The sequence below is a fragment of the Coloeus monedula genome, assembly GCF_965178545.1.
Source record: "Coloeus monedula genome assembly, chromosome: 7".
NCBI classification, from domain to species: Eukaryota; Metazoa; Chordata; class Aves; order Passeriformes; family Corvidae; genus Coloeus; species Coloeus monedula.
In genome coordinates, this window is record NC_138787.1 from 37,076,172 (window position 1) to 37,098,671 (window position 22,500).

Genomic DNA, 22,500 nt, shown 5'->3' on the forward strand with positions numbered 1-22,500 from the left:
GAAATTAGGGCTCAGACTGCATTTTTTTGTAAGAGAGTTTCCTAGGCCTGCACACATACAAGGTTTCTTTTTTTTCCTTTATTTCCCTCTATAATAAAATTGAAAATTCAAACTTGATATTATATTGAATTATAGCAGACTTCCTTGTGTGAGCTATTTCCTAAATCTGCATTTCTGCCAATTTAACCTGTTGGTTAAAAGTCAAACTCAAAGAAAATGCTGGGCTTTGAGCTATAAATGTATTTTGGCTTTGAACCTTCAGCCTTGACCTAGGGGTGCACCAAATCCAGAGCTCGAGTCAGCTACCTGCGATTCAGGGCACAAGTTTAGCCACTAAGGGGAAATCCCAGAGTCTTAGCTCAGGAGATTTAAGCACGATCAAGTCACTTACTCAAATCAGCTTAAAATCCCAAAGCACTCTCAGCCTAAGCGCTCTCAAACCCCAGCACTGCCAGTGGAAAACCCTCATGGATGAGGTGGGAGCTTTCCCACTGCTACCAACACCCAATGGGATGAACCTCTGCCATGACCCAGTTGTCCTGTTGATTACCCTCAGAGCAACACACTGATGACCCCTCACTAATACCTCCGTAATTGCTAATTTTGTTTATTTTTTTTGTTCCTCACAGACTATCTGCTTTTCCTCGGCATCTTTTCAGTGTCCTCCTCACTGAACTGCCCACATTGTCTCAGTCCCTCCCTCTGACTTACTTTTCCCCCAACATCAACAAGCCCAACCCTTGTCTTGTTCCACTTCTCCACAGTCAGTTTTCCATTACTTCGAATTCCCTGATTTTTTTTGATGCACACTACATCTGATGCCCACTACACCCTTCTCTGTCCCATCCCTGGAAACATTTGAGGTCAGATTGGAGGGGGCCCTGAGCAGCCTTGTCTAGTTAAAGATTTCCCTTGTTATTGCAGGGACTAGATGACTTTAATGATCCCTTACAACCTCAAACCATTCTATGTATGATTCTCGCCCCACAGTTGTGCTCCATCCAGCTCCCAGAACTTTTCCTTTCCTGAAACAGAAGTCAACCACCACCACTTCTTCTCATCCAGACTTGCCTCCACCCGCCCTTCCAAAGGCTGGGTGATGTGCTCATCCCTCAGTCTTTGCCTGCGTTGCTCACCCCTTGCATGTGGCATTCATGCCATACACAGATGTAGCCTGGCAGGGAATCATGCATATTTTATAAATTAATTTAGAAATGAATAGATTAAAATACTTCATATTTTCATATTAATTTATGTTAGTACTAAAAAGGCAATGCTAGAGCTATTTAGTCTACCACATCCATATCAAGGCCTCAGTTTTGATCTGAGGGAACCTGACAGCTTGGGCTAAGTTCTTTGTTCAGACACCACACAACATACCTTAGCAGTGCTCAGTGTGCAGCTGTTACAACACTAATTGAAATATGTTTTTAAATGTATCGGGTTTCCGAACATTTGCAGAAGAATTATTTTCTTCCCCTCATGTGCAAAACCCAATATTTCGGCCGTTTAAAGGAGTGTTTAATCCCTACAATGCATTAGTAGGTCATAAAACAAAGTTGGACTCAGGTATTTTACACTGGGGAGGGGGATAATTGTAGGTGGGTGAGGATGACCTACAACTTTAGGAAACCACAGGATCCCAGACTGGTTTGGGTTGGAAGGGACCTTAAAGCTCATCTCATTCCACCCCCTGCCATAGGCAGGGACACCTCCACTATCCCAGGTTGCTCCAAGCCACGTCCAACCTGGCCAGAGCCTCACCACCCTCACAGTGAAGAATTTCTTCCTAATATCTAATGATATCTCCCTAATATCTAATAATATCTCCCTAATATCTAAAATCCTAATATCTAAACTCACTCTTGTTCATTTTGAAGCCATCACCTTGTCCTAGAGCACTGTCATGCAATGTCACAACATTCATAACATCGTTGGAGTAGAGGTAAGTCAAGAGGAAGCAAATTTGACATTCCACCCCACAGGTTGTATCCAATCCCATCCGAGATCCCCTGTGTCATCCATGGGGGACGGAGCTAAGAGAGATGGACCCAAGGAAGCTCACAGAAGGGCTCATGAAACACTTGTGTTTCGTCAGATGGATGAGTGATGTAGATGACACATTTTGCAATGAAATTAAGTGAGAAATCTCTCTCTAATATCTAGAGGAAATGTTTGGGCCTCTTTGTCATTGCAAAACACAGGTTCCCATGGGGGCCCATGCTCAATCTACAGAGGGAAAATTATAACTAACCTGTTTGCAAAGCCTCTAAAATTGCATTTCTGTTAAAACAAGACAACAAGAACAAAATCTCTGACAGTAAGTATCTCTCAATCTTCCTGGGCTAAAAGTCTTTGACTGAAAAGCTGTGCATTTCCCATTTGCAGGGGTATAAAAGTCACAAGACATCAGATCACAAGCTGTCACTGGTCCCAGACTAAATATCACCCATCCTTTGCCTAAGGCAAGTGGGTCTCTTTTGCGTGGGAGGGGGCCAAACAGAAATCCCACTCTTCGGAAGAAAGAAGGAAATATTTTTGTGACAGTTTGTTTTTATTTTTTTTAAAGGCAGTTCTTTTGAAGCTGCTCAGGGGTTTGGATGTTAGATGTAGTCCCAATGGAGATGGATTAGTGGCCAGAGCATAGCAAAGCGGTCAAAGGTGCAAGATAAATGCAATTTATATATAATTGCCTAAGCTGCACCTGTTCAATTTTCAATAGGAGACCTTGTCTGCCGACACAAACATAGAATATATCCTTTTTGTTTCTTTATTTGAGTGTAAAATGGGGAATTCTAAACTTGTATCAGAGTAAAGCAAGAAAAAAACCCCTTTAAATAGCATGTAAATTTTTTATGAATCAAGCTCTAAATAAAGAAAACTCCCAAGCTGGGAATTCAAAATACTAGCCAGAGAGAGCTGATTTGCTACCAGGCTCAAGAACAATATTTAGTTTACAGAATCAATCTGGAAATAAAACTAGTGCTTGCATCAGCATGAAAGCTACAAAAATAAAAAAGAGGTCTTAATAAAATATACAGTGGAAAAGGAAAGGATGAAAGCCCTAGCACAGCTATGAGGCCCTCAACAGCCCACACAAGTAATAAAATAGAATATGATGTAATATAGAACAACAATGAAAGGATTTTAAATTTCTAGGTAGGATTCTGAAAAACTGGTTCCAGCTTTTGTTGCGGAGCAGGCACGCTGAGAGTTCCCCTGTGAAGCTACAACAAAGCTGGTGTGCGGCAGACACAGGCGTTGGCGAGGGCAGGACAAACACTAACCTTCACCTTACTCCTCAATCACTGGACCAGGAGCCAGGATATTTCTCTATTTCTAGACACTCCCTTCTGGTTGCTCTTCTGTTCACTCATCCACTCCTGGTTTCCCTCCTTGTTGGCAGCACAAAGATTATTTTGCTCACCAAAGCACCAATGGTTTGCCATGAAGGCAACCACCTTCTTCCCCTTTTGTCAGGAAAGTGTCTTAAACCTTGTGCTAAGCAGCTTGGAAAAATCTGAGATTAGACACATCCCATATTGGCTCAACTAATTTCAGCCTGACCAAATTAGGATGAGTCCGTAAGACTCCACAGGAAAATCATGTGGGAACTGAATGCCTGTGCTACCTGCCACGCTCTGCCCCCTAATTACAGTGCTGCATCCCCCGACTTTAAGGAAATAGGGCCTTGTGAAGCTCAGACTCTAAGAGGGACACATAACTTCTCTCAAAATTCAATGGCATACCAAAATTAACTTGTCAGAATTTGGTTCTGCAACAAACAGTGGCCTCTACACTAAATTTCAGATGAGCCAGAACCAATGCAATTCACTCATTGCAGTAACACAATAAATTTTCCTTCTCCCCATGAAGCTGAAAGATATTACAGAATACCACCAATACTGTACAAATTAAAAACTATGGATTGTGAAATTCGGGGCCCTTTTTCTACTCTTCTCCAGCTGTGGCAGGCATGGTGCACAGAGGTAATCAGAGAGCTCTTTGTCCTGCAGCTGGCCACATGGTCCTACCAAAAGTTTTTGGGTTGACAAAAAGAACTGGCTAAATCCCATTCTTCTTGCCCTGGCAGGGAAACTCAGCTGCACAACACAACACTTGATTAACAATAAACAATGATTCAGGCAGCTTATGTAATTTTACCTGCCAATGTTGTGCTTCAAATAATTTCTCTGTGATAAGATTTTAGGGGCCTCTGTCTGACTCTTTTAACCCTTTTTCTCTCACTGGCTTTAATAGGTACATGGACCTTGAGAAGGGGTGACAAATAAAAATCTGATTGTCCCAAAGTCCTAGTAAAATACATGTATACTTTTTACACAGAAAAAAGGAGATTGGTATAAACAGCATCCATCATTTGTGCTTCTCCAGGAAAGACAGGAAGCATTCCAATTCCTCCTAAAACATGTTTTTAATGAAGCTACAACGTGTCATGATAAGCTGCTCAGAAAACAGGAACACTCTCAGAATAAAAGTTTTTTTCTCTTTTTTAGGTTTCAAGAAGTGGGTTGAAAAATCTGGGCTTGCTCTTACAATGACCCCAAAGGCAGAAGAGGGTGTTACTTTGAATTCGGTTCCTTCCACTGAACACGGACTGCAGTTTCACACCTATGTTATTAATGCAATTACAAGCTCTGCCTGAAACTATCAAATTAATTTGAAATTCACTTAAGATGCACCTGAGCCATTAGCCAGGGTGCCAGTGCTGTGTGCCTCCTGAAGGCTGTGCATCAGGTCTTGGGGCTGGCCCAGGCAAGCCCTTCAGAGCTCCCAACCACTCAAGCACTAGCGTGATGCACCGAGGAACTGATGCCTTGAAGTTGCTACCTGAAAACAGAGGCTAGACAAGATTAAGAGAATAAAAGTAGGTATTTATTTGAAGGCATCAGCTCCATAAAAGAAAATGCATCCTTGATAATAGCACTTCCCACTTTATGCAGTGAGCTCCATTGCAGGATTTAATGAATTAATATTTACAACACCCCAGAGAGGTGGGCTGGTATCGTTTCCCTGAGTTTCAAAGATGGGTGAGGGTGAGAGAAAGCTGAAGCAATTTGCTTTAATTCACAGAGGAAGTCTGTGGCGAGGCAGGGGAGAGTGTAATGCTCTCACTGCCAGTGCCTCTGCCACAAGATCATCCTTCCTGTCCCTAAATGCCAGGCTCCAGCCTGATGATGTGCTGTAGTTCTAGCATATTAAATCTGACACCCTATACATGTTCTGGATCATAAGGCTGAGTCCCATAAAATTGATGGACATGAAGTTGAGAAGCCAAAAGGGACAGAGGAAAGAAGCAGGAGAAGAGTTCCTGCATTGCAGCTGTGTGGCATTTTTCTAGGCAGTAGGTTCCCATGCTACTTCAAGACCATAACATATTTTTGCTATTACAAATGCAGTTTATTTTGCAAATCAAGGTGATTGCACACATTTCAGCTTGTCAAATTTTCAGCCTTTCAACCATATGTCTGTCGACCTTATGGACTACCAACTTTATGGGATTCAACCATATGTCCAGATCCTGATATATATGAAGGCCAGTTCTAACATAAGAGCTTTACAGTAGTAGTGTAGTAAACCATAATGTTTGCAGATGGCTGTAATAAAATCATTCAGGAGAGGAAAGGTGCAGGGACGTAAAGCCTTCAAAGCTTCTTCTACTGAATAAACAATTTGATCTGAATAATGTAGTGGGAAGCACATTCCACCAATGAACTGGCTGATCTAGTCCAAAATGTTGCTTTTAATTTTCTTTCCTGATCCCACGTGTATTTTAACTTCCTTTTGTATTTTCCTTTGTGGGATTAGCTTAAAATTTGGAAGGAAAGTATAAGGAGGAAAAATAACAAAGAAAAGTGTTTTGTTTTAAAGGCACAGTCTACTTCTGAATTGTAAATTTTTCATCTGTGAAAAGCCAAAGGGTTATGTGGGGCCTGGAAGATGTATTAATAGAGAGGTATAAGGTTTTTACCCTCACATGGTGAGACTGAAGGATGATGTGACTTGCTTCATTTCCTGAAGTGGGACTCAACTTTCAAAGTTAAGGAAAGTTTCCTCCCGAGTAAACTTTTTCTCTAACACTAGGAAGTTGGAGTTTGGTTTATGTCCTGCTGCACAATAATTCTGATGATAATTCACATTCCCTTTGTCCAACATAACTTGATATCTCTATTATTTGGGAAGCTCCGGTCCCGTTTTCCCCTAGCTGAAACATGCTGAGCCGATTTGTGGCCCTCAGAGAGCTGTCCTGGCTGACAGTGGGGAAGGGAGCACTGTCTGTAAAGGGAACCATGGCCAGCATAGGTGTGATGGAAGATCTTTTTCAAACCTAAGTATTTTTTAAGCTGACAGTGCGTGGTGAGCTTTGGCAATCTTCCTTGAACTAGACAAAAATCACTTCCTGCTCAGGAAAGGAAGGAACCTTCCCTGGGCATTAACTGGGAAGTGAAAAAGTGAACTGCAACCTGCTTGTGCTGCTGGTGTGCAAAATCACAGTGAGAGGAATCCCCCTGAACGGTTGACTTTCAGATAACTTGGCCAGAGCCAGCTCTCATGCTGCTAGCGTCAGTGGAAGTTTTCTTATTGGATTAAATGGAGCAGGGTCAGAGAGTGCTTAAGAAACCAGAAATACACTGTAACTCTTCCTTCCCATGCCGGACTTTGTGTTGACCAAGTTGCAGTTGTTTCTGAGTGCTAGGGCCTGTCTCATTTCAAGAGGGCTTGCCCTGGGAGACGCTGATTACCACAACCTCCATCACAATCTGCGTGAAATCTCACACAGCACCTACCAACATTCACCCCCTTGCAGCCAACTGTCCTTCGCCAAGCAGTAACCATCAAGAAAAATTAAACAAGTAAGCGGAAGGGAGCAAAAGAATCTTTTGAAAGCCTCAGCACCTGCACAAATGTACTCATGAAAGACTGTGAAGAACACAGCGTGACCCTCAATCCTGCCCTCGGCGTGCGCGGCTGCCCTACCTGTGTGCTCGTATTTGTGTCGCAGCAGGGAACTGCTCTTCTGGAATGTCTTGTCACATAAGTCACACGCGTACATGCCACTTTCTGTCTTCTTGATCTTCTTTCGGGACAGACAGGAATCGGAGTCCGTCATGTCGTCTAGGCCGGACATGTAGTCTGGGGTTCCATCAAGCAATTCTCCCTGTGAGGGAACCACTCATCAGCGACAGCCGCTTTCACTGCCAATCCTGCCCACCAACCATCCCAGGGAAGTTAAAATCACGCCTCGGTGGTCCCTCTTAGCTTAGGAATATGAATAATGAAACTAAAGCTGATGGAAAATATGGAAATAATGAGGAGCCTTCTACTTCTATGCCTCAAACCAACTTTCTGTCTTTGAGCACTCTGTAGCAATATGGTTTGCACAAACCGACAGTATTTACCATATCAGCACTAAATATTTCCAAGAAAATGTGAAGGGGAGGCTCTTCATGGCCAGCAAAAGGTATTGTAATATTTTACAGAGGTAAAAGTAAGCAACAGCTAAGGGATCATTCCTTTCAAAACTCCAAAATTTGGATACATTCTGTGTCTGTAGAAAGGTTTTAATTGAATTTTATATTTAGGTACAAATGTTATTATTATGCAATCCATTTAAATGTATGTCTCCCGACTAAAGGCCTCAAGCTATATTTTTATATTTAATTTTGTAATTTGAAATAGGGAATATTAATAACACTTTTTATCAATGTTCTATCTATGTTAAAACAGCCTTCAGCATTAAGCAATAATGAATGTGGATCAGTAAATTATTAAATTTCTTGATATTTATTTTGTCTTGATCCAAAGAGAGTGCAAACTTGCATGATAACATACATTTCCATTTGCTATCACACAGTTCAGTTTTCTTAGACTAGGTTTGCACTAATTAATATTAGAGAAGATTAAATACGCTTAAATACATTTACAAAGAGGGCAGATGTACTGTAAATTGGAATAGTGGAACAGCTGTTATGGAGGTGCAGTGCTATTTATGCTCCTATTGTGCAAAGAGGGATTACAGTCTGTAATGTAAAACCATACCTGATTTTCACATTTGAAACTATAAAACATTTACTAGTCAGTAAAATTACTAATAGACGGTAATAGGACATAGGGGAACAGGCGCAAATGTAAGAAAAAATAATTAATCTATAATCAGTTAATCTCATTTAACTAAACTCTGTACATTGTATCTGAATACACCCAGCAAAAGGCTATAAATGTACAAGACTTCTGTGGAGCTGCTCTTCACTGCAGGCATGCAAGGCACAAAATCCTTTGCTACACCCATGTTGTCTCTGGGACAACCCGAGGGAAGGACTCAGCATTGTACCTGGGCACAAAGAAGTGCTGACCCAGATTACGTGTCCAGGGAAAGACTTTGCGATTAAGGGCTCTGGCTGCTACCTCTCCAAATAATTTCATTTAATCTCTGGGGTTTTTTCAAAGCTGTTCCAGATGACTGGCAGGATTAGAGGACTAGGAGTCTGGGAAGTGCAGTAGGTGGCCCGAGGGAAGGGGCTTTGGGTCAACATTTCTCATCCCCCAGACATTCGTGAGAAGAGAGGACAACTTTCCCATGAATGGTGGGTGAACAATCCCCCCAAAATATGGAGAAGGAAGCTCAGAAGGCTTTCAATGGATTACAGTGTCTATGAGGCTGTATGGACATCTGCTTAGAGGGATACAACTTTGTGTCCAAGTTTGGCAGGTGCCTCCCAAGGGGTCTCCCACTGCTCCTTTCCTCTTTGGTGAAATGTAGCTATGCCCTGAAGAGACAAATTTCCCTACAAAGTTTCCTTTTTTTTTTCTCTAGGATACGATTTTTCATGGATATTATTATTATTATTATTTTTATTATTACTGTATTATTATACAAATCTAATGATAAATGGCTAAACTCTTAACAGAATAAAGGTCATTATGCCAAATAATATTCAAAGTAATTGGTACTGCTTCTGCCAAGTAGAGGCACTCAAGTTAACTGCAGTTTATTTTCCTACTGCACCACATCTTTCCAAATTCAGACTTAAATAAACTCTGCTAATTTTGTTGGAAGTGTTGATTATAGCTTTGGGCTTTTTCTTCTGTAAGAGGACATATCACAAAATACTAAATTCTAGCCTTTCAAAGGAAAAAACTCTTGAAACATTTTACCTGAAATCCTTGTTTCCGCTGGTACTTTCTCCTTTGCTGCATATCGGCAAAAGTAGCTGCTCCAGTTGGGTAGGTATAGGCCATATGTGGTAGGAAGCTCATCTGATCTAATCCTGGGTATGGTCGCAGCCCAGGAATACTGGTCTGGACTGGTGGCATAAAAGTGGCTGGAGGAAATGCGCTCTGTGGTGGAAGTGTTGTGTATAAAGGTTTGGCACTAAATGGGTTCATACCAAATACTGGGTTAGTGCTTTTATCCAGATTATTTGAATTAGAAAACTCCTTTTTGATAAATGTCAAGTTCAGCGGCTCATCTGAGTTTTCAGATGATGAAGAAACACTATTGTGTTCTAAATTTACACTATTAGATTTTGTTTTGTTCTTTGTGGCTATAATACTTTTGGGCTCCTTCATTTGTTTTGGTAAAGACAAGTCCAATGGCTCAGCCTGAAGCTCCTCAGAAGAGAAACTGTTTGGAGTGTAAGAACTACTGTGGGAGTTTTTAGAAGATGTGGAAGAAAGATTTAAAGGAGAAGGAGTATTGCTCCTAGAGTGGTCCAATTTATCAACTGGCTTAATATTGGTAAAATGAGGAGGTTTTGTTAGCCTGAGAGGAGTATCACAATTAGTAACACTGTTATGGAGTTCAGCTATAGATGGTGAAGTTATAGAGTCCACAGGCTTTATTGGAGATCTGGCTGACAAAGAGTCTTTAGTGGGAGTGTTGTTGGTGGCAGCCAGCGCCACCTTGGCACTGGCCCTTTCCAGTGATGGTGACCTGGAACTTGAATACTGGTAGACTTTTCTTTGTTCAAACCATTCCTTCACAAATTCCTGAGGAAGGCCAACAGCAATGGAAATTTTCAGTAGTTCATCAGAGTTGGGTTCCATATTCATAGCATAATATGCTTTAAGTACAGACATGTGGTCCTTGTATGGGTTGATGGGGCTAGTCATTCCTTTCTCAGAAAGTACTGATGACAGCAAGAGGGTTTGCTTATCAAACACTCCAGGTTTGTTGGGAACCATGTTCTCGTGAGGCTGAAGGACTGCCTTGATTTCTTCGTTCATTTTACACAGGTAACGCTCATGCTGATGCAACGGAATGGGACCAGGAAAGCTTTCTTTACAGAACTGGCATGAAAATGGAGTGGATACGTTGTGGTTCTCTATCATCTTGTCTTCAGTTACCAGGTCTATTAGGGTTCGCAGCTTCTCTTTTTTAATGTTATTGAGCTGCCTCCTCGAGTCTGTGGTCAAGCTCTGGAGGCAAGCTTTGGCTTCATTAACTTTCTCTAATGTATAGTCAATAATACTTTTAGTGGCACCATTATGACTTACTACTGGAAGACCCACGGAGGGAATATTGGGGGAAGTAACTCCTTGTTCCTCGGCTTGAGAGCATGAATCCTTCATATGGTAAACCTTCAACTTGGAGATCTCTTCAGCCTTGCAGTCCATTTTCTGCCTGGAAACCGTATTGTCCACAATCTGTAGGACCTTCTGCACCTCGCTTAAATTGCTGCCTACCGCAGGAAACCCGAGCAACGGTGCTTCCATCCCTACACCTAAGTGCTGCATTGGACTTTGAGCAGACGCGTGAACTCCTAAGGGGCTGGTTGCTCCAAGTCCACCATTCATAAAAGGACTAGTTGCACTAAACCCATGTGAGGCCATAAGAACCTTGTACTCATTGAAATCTAGTGGTTCTGTTTTAATTTTCAGTAGGCCTGTTTGCTCAGACATACTAAGTGGTTTGCCATTCTCCAGCTTGTTTCTCAGCTGTGTGATGGCTGAATTAGTAGGAGAGGAAGATACAGAATTAGGAGAAGAACCCGTCTTGATGTTGTTTCTCATTCTGCCGTTTACAGAGATTAAACCAATACACTTCTTGCTGCTGATGTGCGAACTGTAGGAGCCAGAATGGGAGAAACGTTTCTTGCAGTTGGGACACTCATACGGTTTTTCACCTAAAATGATAATTAAAACCAAATGTTAGTTATCATTCTTGCTGCTATAATTGCAAGAGATTGTATTCGATATCTAACTGATTGCCTGTGTATACAGTGATTAATAGTGAGGGAAATATTAATTCTATGAATATGACCGCACACCACCACTGCTTTACCCTCCTCTTTCTACAGGTTTTGAGGTCAGTTTGGACCCGAGGTCTCCAGGTGGCAACAGCCATCAAGGTCGGAGATTGGCTCCAGACTGACTAGGGAAAGTCACAGGTAAGTACCCTGTGGGGAAGGGAATCAAATCAAATCAAGACTGTTCAAATTTGATTTGTTTCTTTTTTTTTTACGCCCCAAGAATGGAATTTTCACTGAATATGAGAAACTGAGTCCTGATGTTAGAACATCCACATCAGTTTGTGCCAGGGCAGAGCCTGGTGACATTTTGTGTGCTGAATTCTGCATCAAGTAGGAGAGCCAAAATGCCCAAGTCATTCAATCTGAGACACTTGGCAGTTACTTGTTATCTGAGAATATGAGTTGTATTTCACTTGGGGGGACTTTTTATTTTGGAAAATATAATGGACTCTTCAGATTCCCGCTGCACAGCCATGAATGAACGCTTCTGAGCTCAAATTGCCAAACAATCTATATTATTTGCAGGAAGCTTTAGTATTTCCAAATCTTTCAGCAAGACCGTGGTATTAACAGCATGATAAATGAGGATGACTCAGATATCACTTATGAAATACCTTAGTAGCTCCAAGAAGCCAGAAGCAGAACTGTGTAAATTTTAAGCAGTCTTTAAAACTCAGCTAATTAAACAAAATGCAAATGAGCACACCAGCACCTCCGCTACTCACCACTGTGAATTCGCAGGTGTTCCTTCAGATGGTGTTTATATTTGAAGGCCTTGCCACACTCAGTGCATTTGAACTTGCGATTCCCTGCTCCTTGGGTCAGCATTTGGTGCTGGGAGGAAAAGAAGGAAAAAAAGAGATACCAACATGAATTTTATGCAAGAGAAACCATGAATTTCAAGCTTAAAAAACAAAAATTGAATTAATGTGGCTCTGAATTCATCAAGCGGACCAAAAGGTCTGCATGTACATTTATTTGTCTCATCAGTGTTGCAATAAAAATCAAAATGTTGGCAGTAAACCGAAACAAATGAGAAAGTACTTTCACATGAGCATTCGATATTTGCTTTGGAATTATTTCCTAAGTCTCTCATCAGAAATGTGTTGCTTTAAGGTATCTTACAATGAGAGAAACAGTTTTATAAGTAGATTTGTGGCTCTTAATATTCCTAGCAGATTCTGAACATGTGGGACTCGGCTTGTTTAAAAATTCTGTTTACTGCATGTGGAGTAAAGAGAGAAACACTGTCGTTAGTGGCATTTTGTGTAAGATTTAATTCATTATCAAGCAGGAGAGATTGCGTCTTCGGCATAAGCTGCTGCTGGAAATATTTTTTAAAATCACAGAGCAGCAGGAAAGACTTGAGCTACTTTTCGTGCCGTGTTTTCTCCTGGTGCTCTTCTGAGGGGTGAGAGAAAGTTGAAAGTTAAAAGTGGTGTAAAGATATAATCAAAGGCAGCTGACCTTTTTGCAACAAGCAAGGAAAGCCCCATGACTTTGAATTTTGAGAGAAAAAAAATAATTAATTAAAAAATAATTATTATCTTGATAACCATGTAGCCAACCACTCTGGATGCTCAAGGTAGGAGGTCAGCCTTTTACAAGCAACCACGATACAAAAGCCTTTTGCAGGAGCAGGGAGGGGGGGAAAAAGGGGGGGAAAAAAAGAAGAGGAAAAAAAAAAAAAGGCAGCGCCGAAACGGTATGACAACTGCGAGGGTGTGCTGCCTCTTCCCACATTCCTGGCGAGACAGATGGTGTTACATGGGACACAGGGAGGTTTGTTCAAACAGCAGCAACCTTCAAAGATCAAGCAGAGCCCAGCCCGCCGCGCGCCATTGAGGGACCCGCGCTCATATGTTGCTGAGTTGCATAAACAAACAGCAACAGCTGTTTTGTCTCCCCCCATCGCCCTCCAAGGACTACTATAAACTTTAGTTGTGCCACTGTTAATATGATACAATCATTTTAATTTACTAATTGTAAATGCCATGAGCAAATGAGGGGACTTTTCAACACCAAAGCTACCATTCATAATGCGCCAGTACCAGCGCACTCTTGCATGTGAAATTTCAGGCGGTTACGTTGGATAAATATCCAGGCGGGTTTTGTTCCCTCCCCTGGTGTTTTTAATGATATGAGGCAAAAGGAAGAACCTTACAGTGGATCAGGTTAAGAAAAAAATATATGGGAAAATGTGTTTGTCTACTGGGAAGCCACAGGAAGGAAAGAATAGGAGAAAGCGCTCTGGAGCCATTTATATTGATTTAAGATCAAGTGAAAGATACAGTTCTCTTAAAAATGCTAATTGCAAAAATCGTGTGATTAGGAAGATGTGTGTTTGCCTAACTGAATTTACCTTATGCTGAGAAAAACCTACCAAGAGAAATCCAGTTGATTGTGATTTTCAGGTTTTGAAGAAAAAGAAATATGGCATAAAGCCTCTACAATTTGACACAATGCACACATCTATTTATTCAACTTTTAACCACGCCATTTGAGTTTCCATTACAGCCCTCCTTAAGATGGGTTTTCAGAAGTAATCCTCCAGCGAGGAGCAGTTTTTCTGCTGGTGTGTAAAGAATTTTGTGGTGCAGGTCTATCGCCAGCCCATCTAGGAGCACTAGGGAAGCTCAGTCACCTGTTTGAGACACACAGCATTTCCTTAAATGCGGCGCTGATATAATATTACACGTACCCCATCGAGGAAAAAAGGGCTTTGATTTATTGCAGATATGCTGCCGGGCTATACAAATGAGAGCAATGCCCAATTCTAGTGGCACAATCACAAATGATAGCCTATATGTACTGTCGGAAGAGTTCTTCTCAAAATGTGTAATTATGTCTAACAAACGATTATACAAAATATGCATAATTTCATGTGATTGAAAAGGTTACTCAAAAAGTAATGAAAAAATATTAGTGGATCTTTTAGTATGTCTTGGAGCTCCTATTTGCAACACTGCAAAGTAAAACTAGGTGAAAAATGGAATTAAAATTGCTGAGATGTTTAATAATGTATAATTAAAATGCTACAGTTTCATTCACTTTTTGAGGAACATAAAAACGAAACTAAAGTCAAGTTAAAGTGCAAATAAAATTTCTAAATTAGAAATTAACACACTCATTCGATCGTGAACATAAGACTATTAAATCATATTAGAAGAGACCATCAAAAAATCATTTAGACCTCAATTAAAGCTATTACCATTAAAAGATCTGCATCTTCAAAATGCCATGAAAAATTAATAATGATTGCCAATCAAAGCAATATCGTTTCTCTAAGGGGTTATTACAGAAAGAAATCACTTAAAACCAGCCCCCCACCTGATCTGTCCCTGGCTTGTGTGTCACCATATGCCGCTCGAGCTGGGTGCGGTAGGCAAACGTGTAGTTACAGAGAGGGCACGAGAAGTTCTCCTCGTTCTTCTCGTGGCGGTACTTGATGTGCTCCTTGAGGGACGTCAGGCGCTTGTAGCCCCGGTCGCAGTAGGGGCAGGTCAGCAGTTGGGCGAAGGCATCTGGAGTTCCAGGTGGCAGGTCTGCGCCCCAGGATGGGGGGGGAAAGAGAGGCAGGCCAAAAGGTCAGCAAATCAATGGCAGCTCATGGGCTGATTGCCCGGGATGGTATGAGAGGAATCGCCGCAATCTGCTGCCCGGGAGGGAGGGACGGCGCTTCCAACCGGCAGCGGGAGGCACCGGCACCCGCGCACGCCCACGGCAGACTCGCAGGGCCCGCTCTGGACCCCGCCGGGAAATTAATTATGGGCATCACTCCTCCCGCAGACCTGGCTGGCTGGAAAACTAAGAAATACTTTTCCTGATCAATTGGCAATTTGCATTCCAGCCCCAGCTCATTACGTTACTTACGCCATTGACCGAATCCTTCCTACTGACTCTTCTCCAATTATTTATCAAGGCATTGGAGAGCAATAGGCTGGCTACTCTGTCTTTTGTTGCATTTAAACTCTATTAAAACTTCTCAAACTCCCAAGTAGAGCAGCAGCCTTTCTCCTGTTTAAATTCAGCTCTATAGTTCACCCACCGAATAATACAAATGTGCTGACTAAAAAATCACAATACACTGAAATTACAGCCCCAATCTTTGCTCATGAAATTCCATGCCGCTGCAGCTGTTCTTCAATTTTTAAGGTAAACACCCAGGCATGTAGTGCATTTATAATTGCAACAGCTGCACGAGGTCAGGATACTGGCTAAAAATGAATTACAGCCTCACCATTTTCTTCTTGCCCATTGGCTTCTGGAGTGCCAAGGCGAGACAGTTCCTCGGGGGCTTCAGGGTAAATAATGGCTGTGTCGCTGCGCTGCAGGTACTCTGCTATGCTGACTGCATGCCCATCTCCTTCCTCCAGTTTCCTTTTGGCAAAATATTCCTCAAAGTCCGACGTGCAATTTGCATTCTTAACTGAAATGAGAGAAGGAGAAAAGAAAGGGTGGTTGAGTGCATCATCCCAGAGAGCTTGGGCCGGTCAGCAACGTTACAGGTTGAGCAGATGTACTGGAGCTACAAGGCTGGGGCTGCAGCTGGATCCTTGCTCTCGTCGGCCTTGCTCTAGCTCCCAATAAAATTAATGTGGGCTTTCCACCAGCGTGGATGGAAGTAAGGGCAGTTAAATAAACGAGAACAGAGGCTCTACAGGGCAGCAGGAGAAGTTTATGAGGCTTGGGTAATGCAGGTAATCTTTCATTGCTGGAACCTGAACAATCTTCATGGGGCTCCTGGGGGTCCCACAACTTTTGGCATGAGCCCAGCTCAACCTACAGGACTGAGCTCAGCTGCCCCTGGATCATGCAGACCCCGAGACAGTCCTCATGTGGGAGATGGTAGTTGCAGGTACTAAAAGACCAAACTTTTCTGAGACAGGTCCTGGTCTTGCCTCAGGCTGCTCTTTGTCAGGCACAAGAAGAAAATTTCTCACGTCTTCCCCCTTTTTCTTTCCTCCCTGAAAAATTAACTTATAATGGGAGAACAGGTAGTTTTAGAAACTTATTGCTTCATGATTTCTGCAATAGAACCACATGGTTTAGACCATAACAGGGTCATCAAGCCCAAAACCACTCTGACAGTCCATACAAGAGTTTTCCATCTTTTCTTTAAATAGAACCTCAATTTTTTACAATCCATGCAATGTCCATGAAACATAATACATGCTTAGCCTGTTAAGCATCCTGTTACTAAAAATGTGCTTTTCTCCTCCATGTATGAACACTGCTTACAGGAAAGACCTTAAAACTCTGTGATGTTATAGACAAATAATAATATAATTTTACTAGAAAAGAAAAAAAAGAGGAGATTATGATTTTCTTCCACTAAATTGTTTTTTTTTTTATTAACAAGTTTTGGAAGACACAGCTGGTAGCAAGGAACTAAAGATACTTTTTTTTAACTAACCATAAATTAAAATAACAGCTTATGATTGATTAAATTTTTAATGTATTTCTGCTTAGGTGAAATAAGAAAATGAGGAAACACCATAAAGTACTCTGGAGTACATGTAAAAGTAAAATACTAAATGGCACAATTCTGCTCTCAGTGATTCCACGGAGCAACATGGAGTAAACACATGGAAATCAAGCGGGTTATGGTTTGTAACCACTGGAAATGAGAGACTAACCAGCTCCTTGCTGTTTAGAAATGGGCAAGTGCTTTGCCTCAGCTTCCTAAGAAAATGCAAGGCAGTGATGCTGGCAGTGAAAGCGAGACATGACCTCTGACTGGGGCACAACTGGGAGCCTGCAGTGCCTGATTTGAAGCGCTGATCTCGGCGTCATCGATAAAAGTAGATATCCGTCTCTGTAAACCTCATCCCTTTAGCCGATAAAATCAAATCCTCTGGCTGAGACAAATATGCCCTATTTTTCATATGAGCTGAGCAGCTTCTCGACCGTTCTGCAGTATTTTAGTGACAGTGACCAAATGGCACAGGGCACGGGACCCTGGTTTTGGAAGGAAACTTCTGTTCCTATCACAGTGGTTTTGTAGGGAATGGCTACACCACCACAGAGTTCCTCTTGGTCCTTCTGCGGCTCCTGTTACCATTTGTTATTAGCATGAGAAAAAATTCTCGTCTTTCAACCCCAAAATAAAGCAGCTTCTAGAGAAGGGGAGCGTGAGTGTGGAGAAGAAGACAGAGTACTCTACCTCCATTTTGTTCTAGGAGAGAAATATAACAAAATGGTGGTTATTGAGTACACTTCATGCACAAGAGCATCAGAGTAGGTGTAGGACTTTTTGTTTTTATCAGAAGAAAAGCTAAAGCTTTAATTTTTATGCTCTAAATCTAACTTTTCATTCCCCTGTTATGCCTAGATCTTCCAAGCGTTACAAGGTCATCCACCCTCTGGCTTAACACTACCCAAGCTCCACTCCTTCTCTTGTCTTAGCAATAAATCCAAGGAAAACAAGGGGGTTTTTGCCAAATTTAGACCATGAGCCAATAAATGCCACCTGTAAAGCAAGGAGGGGGAGTTTTTCTCTGGAGAGGAGAAATGGGATGGCTCCATGGGATGGTTCCACATGTCCCTTTTCTCCTCCAGGTAAACTAGGGGCACCTGGACTTTGCAATTGCATTTATAGGATTAGGATTCCAGCCATCAAGCAAGGCCTGAGTTAAGATTAAGAGTTTCCGTCCCAAAATCAAACCTAAATGAGGTTCTTCCTTCGTGCCCCCAAGTCTATCTGGAGGCTGATCCAACAGGCTGTGCAGGACTGCTGCAATATTACTGGCCTTGGCTTCCTAATTCTCGGGATTATTTAGCTTCTACGTTTGTGCATGCAATCCAGGAGCTAAAGCAAATGTTTATGTCTACATTATAAACCCCTAAAAACAAGGGGATTTAGTGGAAAAGCTGATAGATCCTTCACTGAAACAATACAACCAGTGTGGCAATGCTGCAGATTAACACAAACAGTGAAGGATGATCATGTGGGTCTGGTTTCTCACCAGCAAGGTTACTGACAATTCAGACATGGCTGCAAGCTCACCCAGTGGTACTAAAAAGACCCATCTGACAACCACTAGGTTTCTCTCTCAACTTCTGGGTGGAAGACTTGCTTCCCCCCTCCATGCCCTGATTTATTATCCATGCACGAAGCCATGTTCCCAGACTCCTTGTGGGCTGACACTGCATACACACTGCTCATCCCCTCCTGCAAGGCAAGAATTTCAGTGAGATCTATGGTGGGTGACCTTGCCAAATAAGTCTTTTTTTAATTAATTATTGGAGCCTGGAGAGCAGAAATATTTTCAGTTCCAAAAGCTGATGTGGCTGTGTCACATAAAAATAAAACACATTAAGGAAAGCTATCTTTGGAGGCATTTAGGACCATTCAAGATAAAGTGGGGGAGAGGTCCAAGGAGCTTGGGATACCAGTTATTTTGTGTGGGAACTCGTCCTGCGAGATGGTGATAGCTGCCCTTAATCGCAAACAAAGCTAATAAAACCACAGCCTTCATTAGCCAGGAAGTGAGAGGCCCCCATTGGTACACACAGATTACAGCCTGAAAACGGCCTGTCCTCCAACCTGCCAAGTTTTACTTCTGTTTTCCTCTCCCTGAAAGTTTTTCTTTCCCTTCTTTAAATTATTTTAAGAGACCTTTACTTGAATTTTGTCAGATGTTAGTAATCGAAAGCAGGAACATTTTTCTGTTTGTTTACAGGTATTTTGTTAATCTATTCTCTGCAAGCATCCCACTTGCAATAACCATACAAGGTAGAATAAAACAAGCTATAAGAATTTCTTCATTCGCATTTTAAAAACCTCTTCTGCTAAACGTCACTTTTTCAAGTCCCCATTGCAGAAATCCTCAGAAATATTTACAAATTCATTTAGCAGGACCAAAATCTTAGATTTTCACCCTAATGGTCATTTTTGCTTTTTCACTCTGAAGCCTCCACGGCTCATTATAAAAATGCAGCTGATTAATGTCTGGATAACAAGATTTCTCTTTAAGTACCACTAGGAAGTGGCCACTTTGACAATAGCAGAATAATTTAATAACGGAGACCTTTTCTTTTCGTTTTCTTTCTCTCTACTAATGGCATTCTGCAGAGAATTTGATGCTAAAAATGCACCACAGCTACAGCACGCACCTACAGAAACTTGGCGGTTAGATGCATGTGAGTGAGTCTGAAAATGTATCTCCTGCCTTTGTGTTCAGCCCAGGTCACGGAACACTGCGAGATCTGGTGTCAAGAGGGGGAGACATGGTGTATTGAATGAGAGAGACCTCCTTAGCCCATCTGGAAGAGCCCATATTAATCTGTAGGATGCTCTAAATAGCTTAAGGAGACCAGAAGGTCACTGTTGAATGGCTTTTGCTGAAGAGGGAGTCACTGATCCAAGTTTTTTCATTGGGTTGAGTCTCAGCCTCACCTCAGCTACTTTATTGAACATCAGTATTAAATCCCCCTATAATCTGAAGGGAAAAATTCAAGCCAAGCACTCAAGACAAGCCCAGAGCCTATAGTGAGGCTGAAGAAGAAAACTTTGAACACGTCCCAGACTATCCAGGAAGGATCTCCAATAGCTCAGCGACTGATTTCTTCCCTTTCCTCATCAAATAATGGTTGAGGCACCTCATTGGGCACAAAGGGGAGCTTTTACTCTGCATAAAGGATTCTACAGGTCCTCACAGTCACCTGGCATCTTCTACTCAAGGTGAAAAGATTGGAATAAGCATTTAATTTATCAGAGTATTTATTATGCTTAAGTAATCTGGCATTGCTCTTATGAGTCTATGGAGACTACAGCAATTAAAGAAACATGTTCTACCCAACCTGCCGAGGCATCAACCTCCACTGAAAGGGGCTCTGAACACCTCAGTGACAAAGATTTGAATTAAACACTATCAGAGCACTGGGCAACTTGTGATGATTATTTGAGCAAGCCTCCCATCGTAGCTGGAGTAAAGAGGAGCCTGGGACTTGCACAGGATATTTGGGGAAGGAATTGCCAGGAGCAACACCCAGAGAAGCTCTCACATTTCAAATGCAGACCACCTAAATGCAAAGCACTCCTTGAGCCATGGGTTTGCAGTGCATCAAGCTGGGTAGGGGTAACCCTTATTTTTCCCAGTAGAGGCAGGACACCCCATGGACCCCACTCAGGGTTAGCAGAGGGGCTCCATGGCACCTGGCCCCCGGAGAGATTTCGTGAGGCTGACGATGAGCTGGAAGGCAAGGCCATCAGATACTGGAAGGGACGGGACTAAGAGGACATGAAGTCTTCCCCTTCAAGCAGACCACATTGCAAGCATGAAAGAATCAAGGCCTGTTATGGTAAGGAAAATATGCACAAAGGAAGTCACACGGACTGATAGGGGACCTCAAAGGCTCCGGTAATGGTAATTCAGATAATCATCAAGTCTTGTTTCTGAATCAGATGTCTTTTAAAGTCCTGTTTCTCCTAGTGCTAAGCACAATTTGTCACTTTATTGCCATCTCTTAGAAATAAAATAAGCTTTTGAGGTACGTATGTAGCCAGTTCTGCACAGCAACATCATTAAGTACATACGTAATGTGCCTCGGTGCCACCCTCCTTTCATGCATAATAAATCTAATGGATGAAGAAAGCAGTGACATGGTTTTATTTTCCTATTATTTTCCCCCTCAAGAATGATAAAGTAAATTTCTTGTGTTGCTTAGTAAGAGCACTGGGGTTTTATGTGGGTGTTACCAACATTAGGAAAGTGTGAGTAATAAAATCCTTGCGAGACTTTGGTGCCACCTTTTACAGTAATATTTGTGGAGAGTATTACCTATGTATTAAATTTCATAATGGAATGCATAGAAATGTACTTATGCTAGAAAAACTCTTCCTTTTAGCTGTGTAAATCTATCTGCAACATCTCAAATTGTGACAAAATGCAGAAGAAACATCGGGTGATGTATGGCATTCAGCTGTGCTGAGGATGGAGTGGGGCCTTTGGAAAGAACATGGTAAACCCCTGAATTCATTTGGATTAGAAAATAGCAACAGAAACCTTTTGCTGGTTTGCTTTGCTACAGAAAAAGAGAGATGGCTCAGAGGTGATGCCTGCTAAATATCTCTGTCACACTTCTTGTGCCACCAAATGTATTGATTTCTAAGAAGAGGGGAAAGAAAGAGATGCAAAAAGTGGGGGGAAAAAAAGATTAGCCGGAAACATTATAATCTCATAAATATGCATTTAAAGTGTGTGTGTCTGTGTATCTATGTAAGGGGTTTATGTGTGTCTTGCTGAAAAGATGTTTTCAGTGTCTGAAGTAGCTCACTCTGTGCACCACCCGAGTCTGAGGCTGCCAAGGAGGGTGCACCCCATCCTCACTATCAAGCTCTTTGCACAGTTTCTCTCATTAAAAGGCTACTGTATCTTGGCCCAGCTACTTTATCCAAGGTTCACCCTGGCTGGGATAACATCTCCTCACACTGCTGAGAACTATTATCTCCCAAGGATACAGGTACAAGGAGGAACTAAAGGCTAAAATGTTGTTGGACACAGGAGGGGTAGCAAGGACTCTTCACTGAATGAATTGGTCACTGTGCTCTCGTGATCAAGTTGGGGGAGGGAAATTAAAAACCAGGTGAATTATGTTGATATTTCCTAAATTTTTAACAGAAAACAAGAAATAGATAGTTTTGTCACTCTCATTCCTCATGCACAGCTAGTTCTACGTGATCCCAAAGAAAAGTGGTGCTCACACCATGCAAGGCCTTACCTGTACCATTGTTTCCGGTGGTCTGAATTGTGGCTTCAGGCCCCATAGTGTCATAATCTTCCTTCATTTCTTCTGTGAAATAAAGCATGCACACTTTTAGCACTGGCACGGTAGTGAACGGCTCACAAAGCTGGGGAGCACACTGCGGTGCCGGGGAAGATCCCGCTCGGGGAAGGAGAGAAAAGGGCTGTTGTGGACCTCCACACAATGGCTTTGTTCTGGGAACTGAATGAGTTCAGCAGTGCCGAAGGGACGAGAACTTATTTACTTTAAACATGACAGCCAGTGGTGGAAAACAGAACTATTTCTTCAGAGTAAACGAAAGGCTTTCCCCAATATCAAATCTAATATGCAGTCGGGTGAGAAAAAGCGATTTTTTTTGTTCTTCTTTTTCCTACTTATTTAAAAGAAATAATCAGTTAACAGACCCTGTGAGATCTATACCTGGAAGAAAATGCAAATACAGAAGGAAAATGTAAGAACTGCTTGTATCTCCCTCTCTATC

At 42.0% G+C, this 22,500-nt stretch overlaps 1 protein-coding gene across 3 annotated transcripts in view; it reads right to left on the reverse strand.

Moving 5' to 3' along the window:
* Positions 1–22,500, reverse strand: part of ZEB2 (zinc finger E-box binding homeobox 2) — a 114,023-nt gene that overhangs the window by 3,992 nt on the left and 87,531 nt on the right. For all 3 annotated transcript variants that reach the window (XM_082285548.1, XM_082285550.1, XM_082285549.1), the window contains 6 exons: positions 21,996–22,067; positions 15,511–15,699; positions 14,601–14,815; positions 11,996–12,104; positions 9,175–11,144; positions 6,997–7,177 (listed from right to left, as the gene is read on the reverse strand). In XM_082285548.1, coding sequence (XP_082141674.1) covers positions 6,997–7,177; positions 9,175–11,144; positions 11,996–12,104; positions 14,601–14,815; positions 15,511–15,699; positions 21,996–22,067 — 2,736 coding nt within the window. The remainder of the gene's footprint in view (positions 1–6,996; positions 7,178–9,174; positions 11,145–11,995; positions 12,105–14,600; positions 14,816–15,510; positions 15,700–21,995; positions 22,068–22,500) is intronic.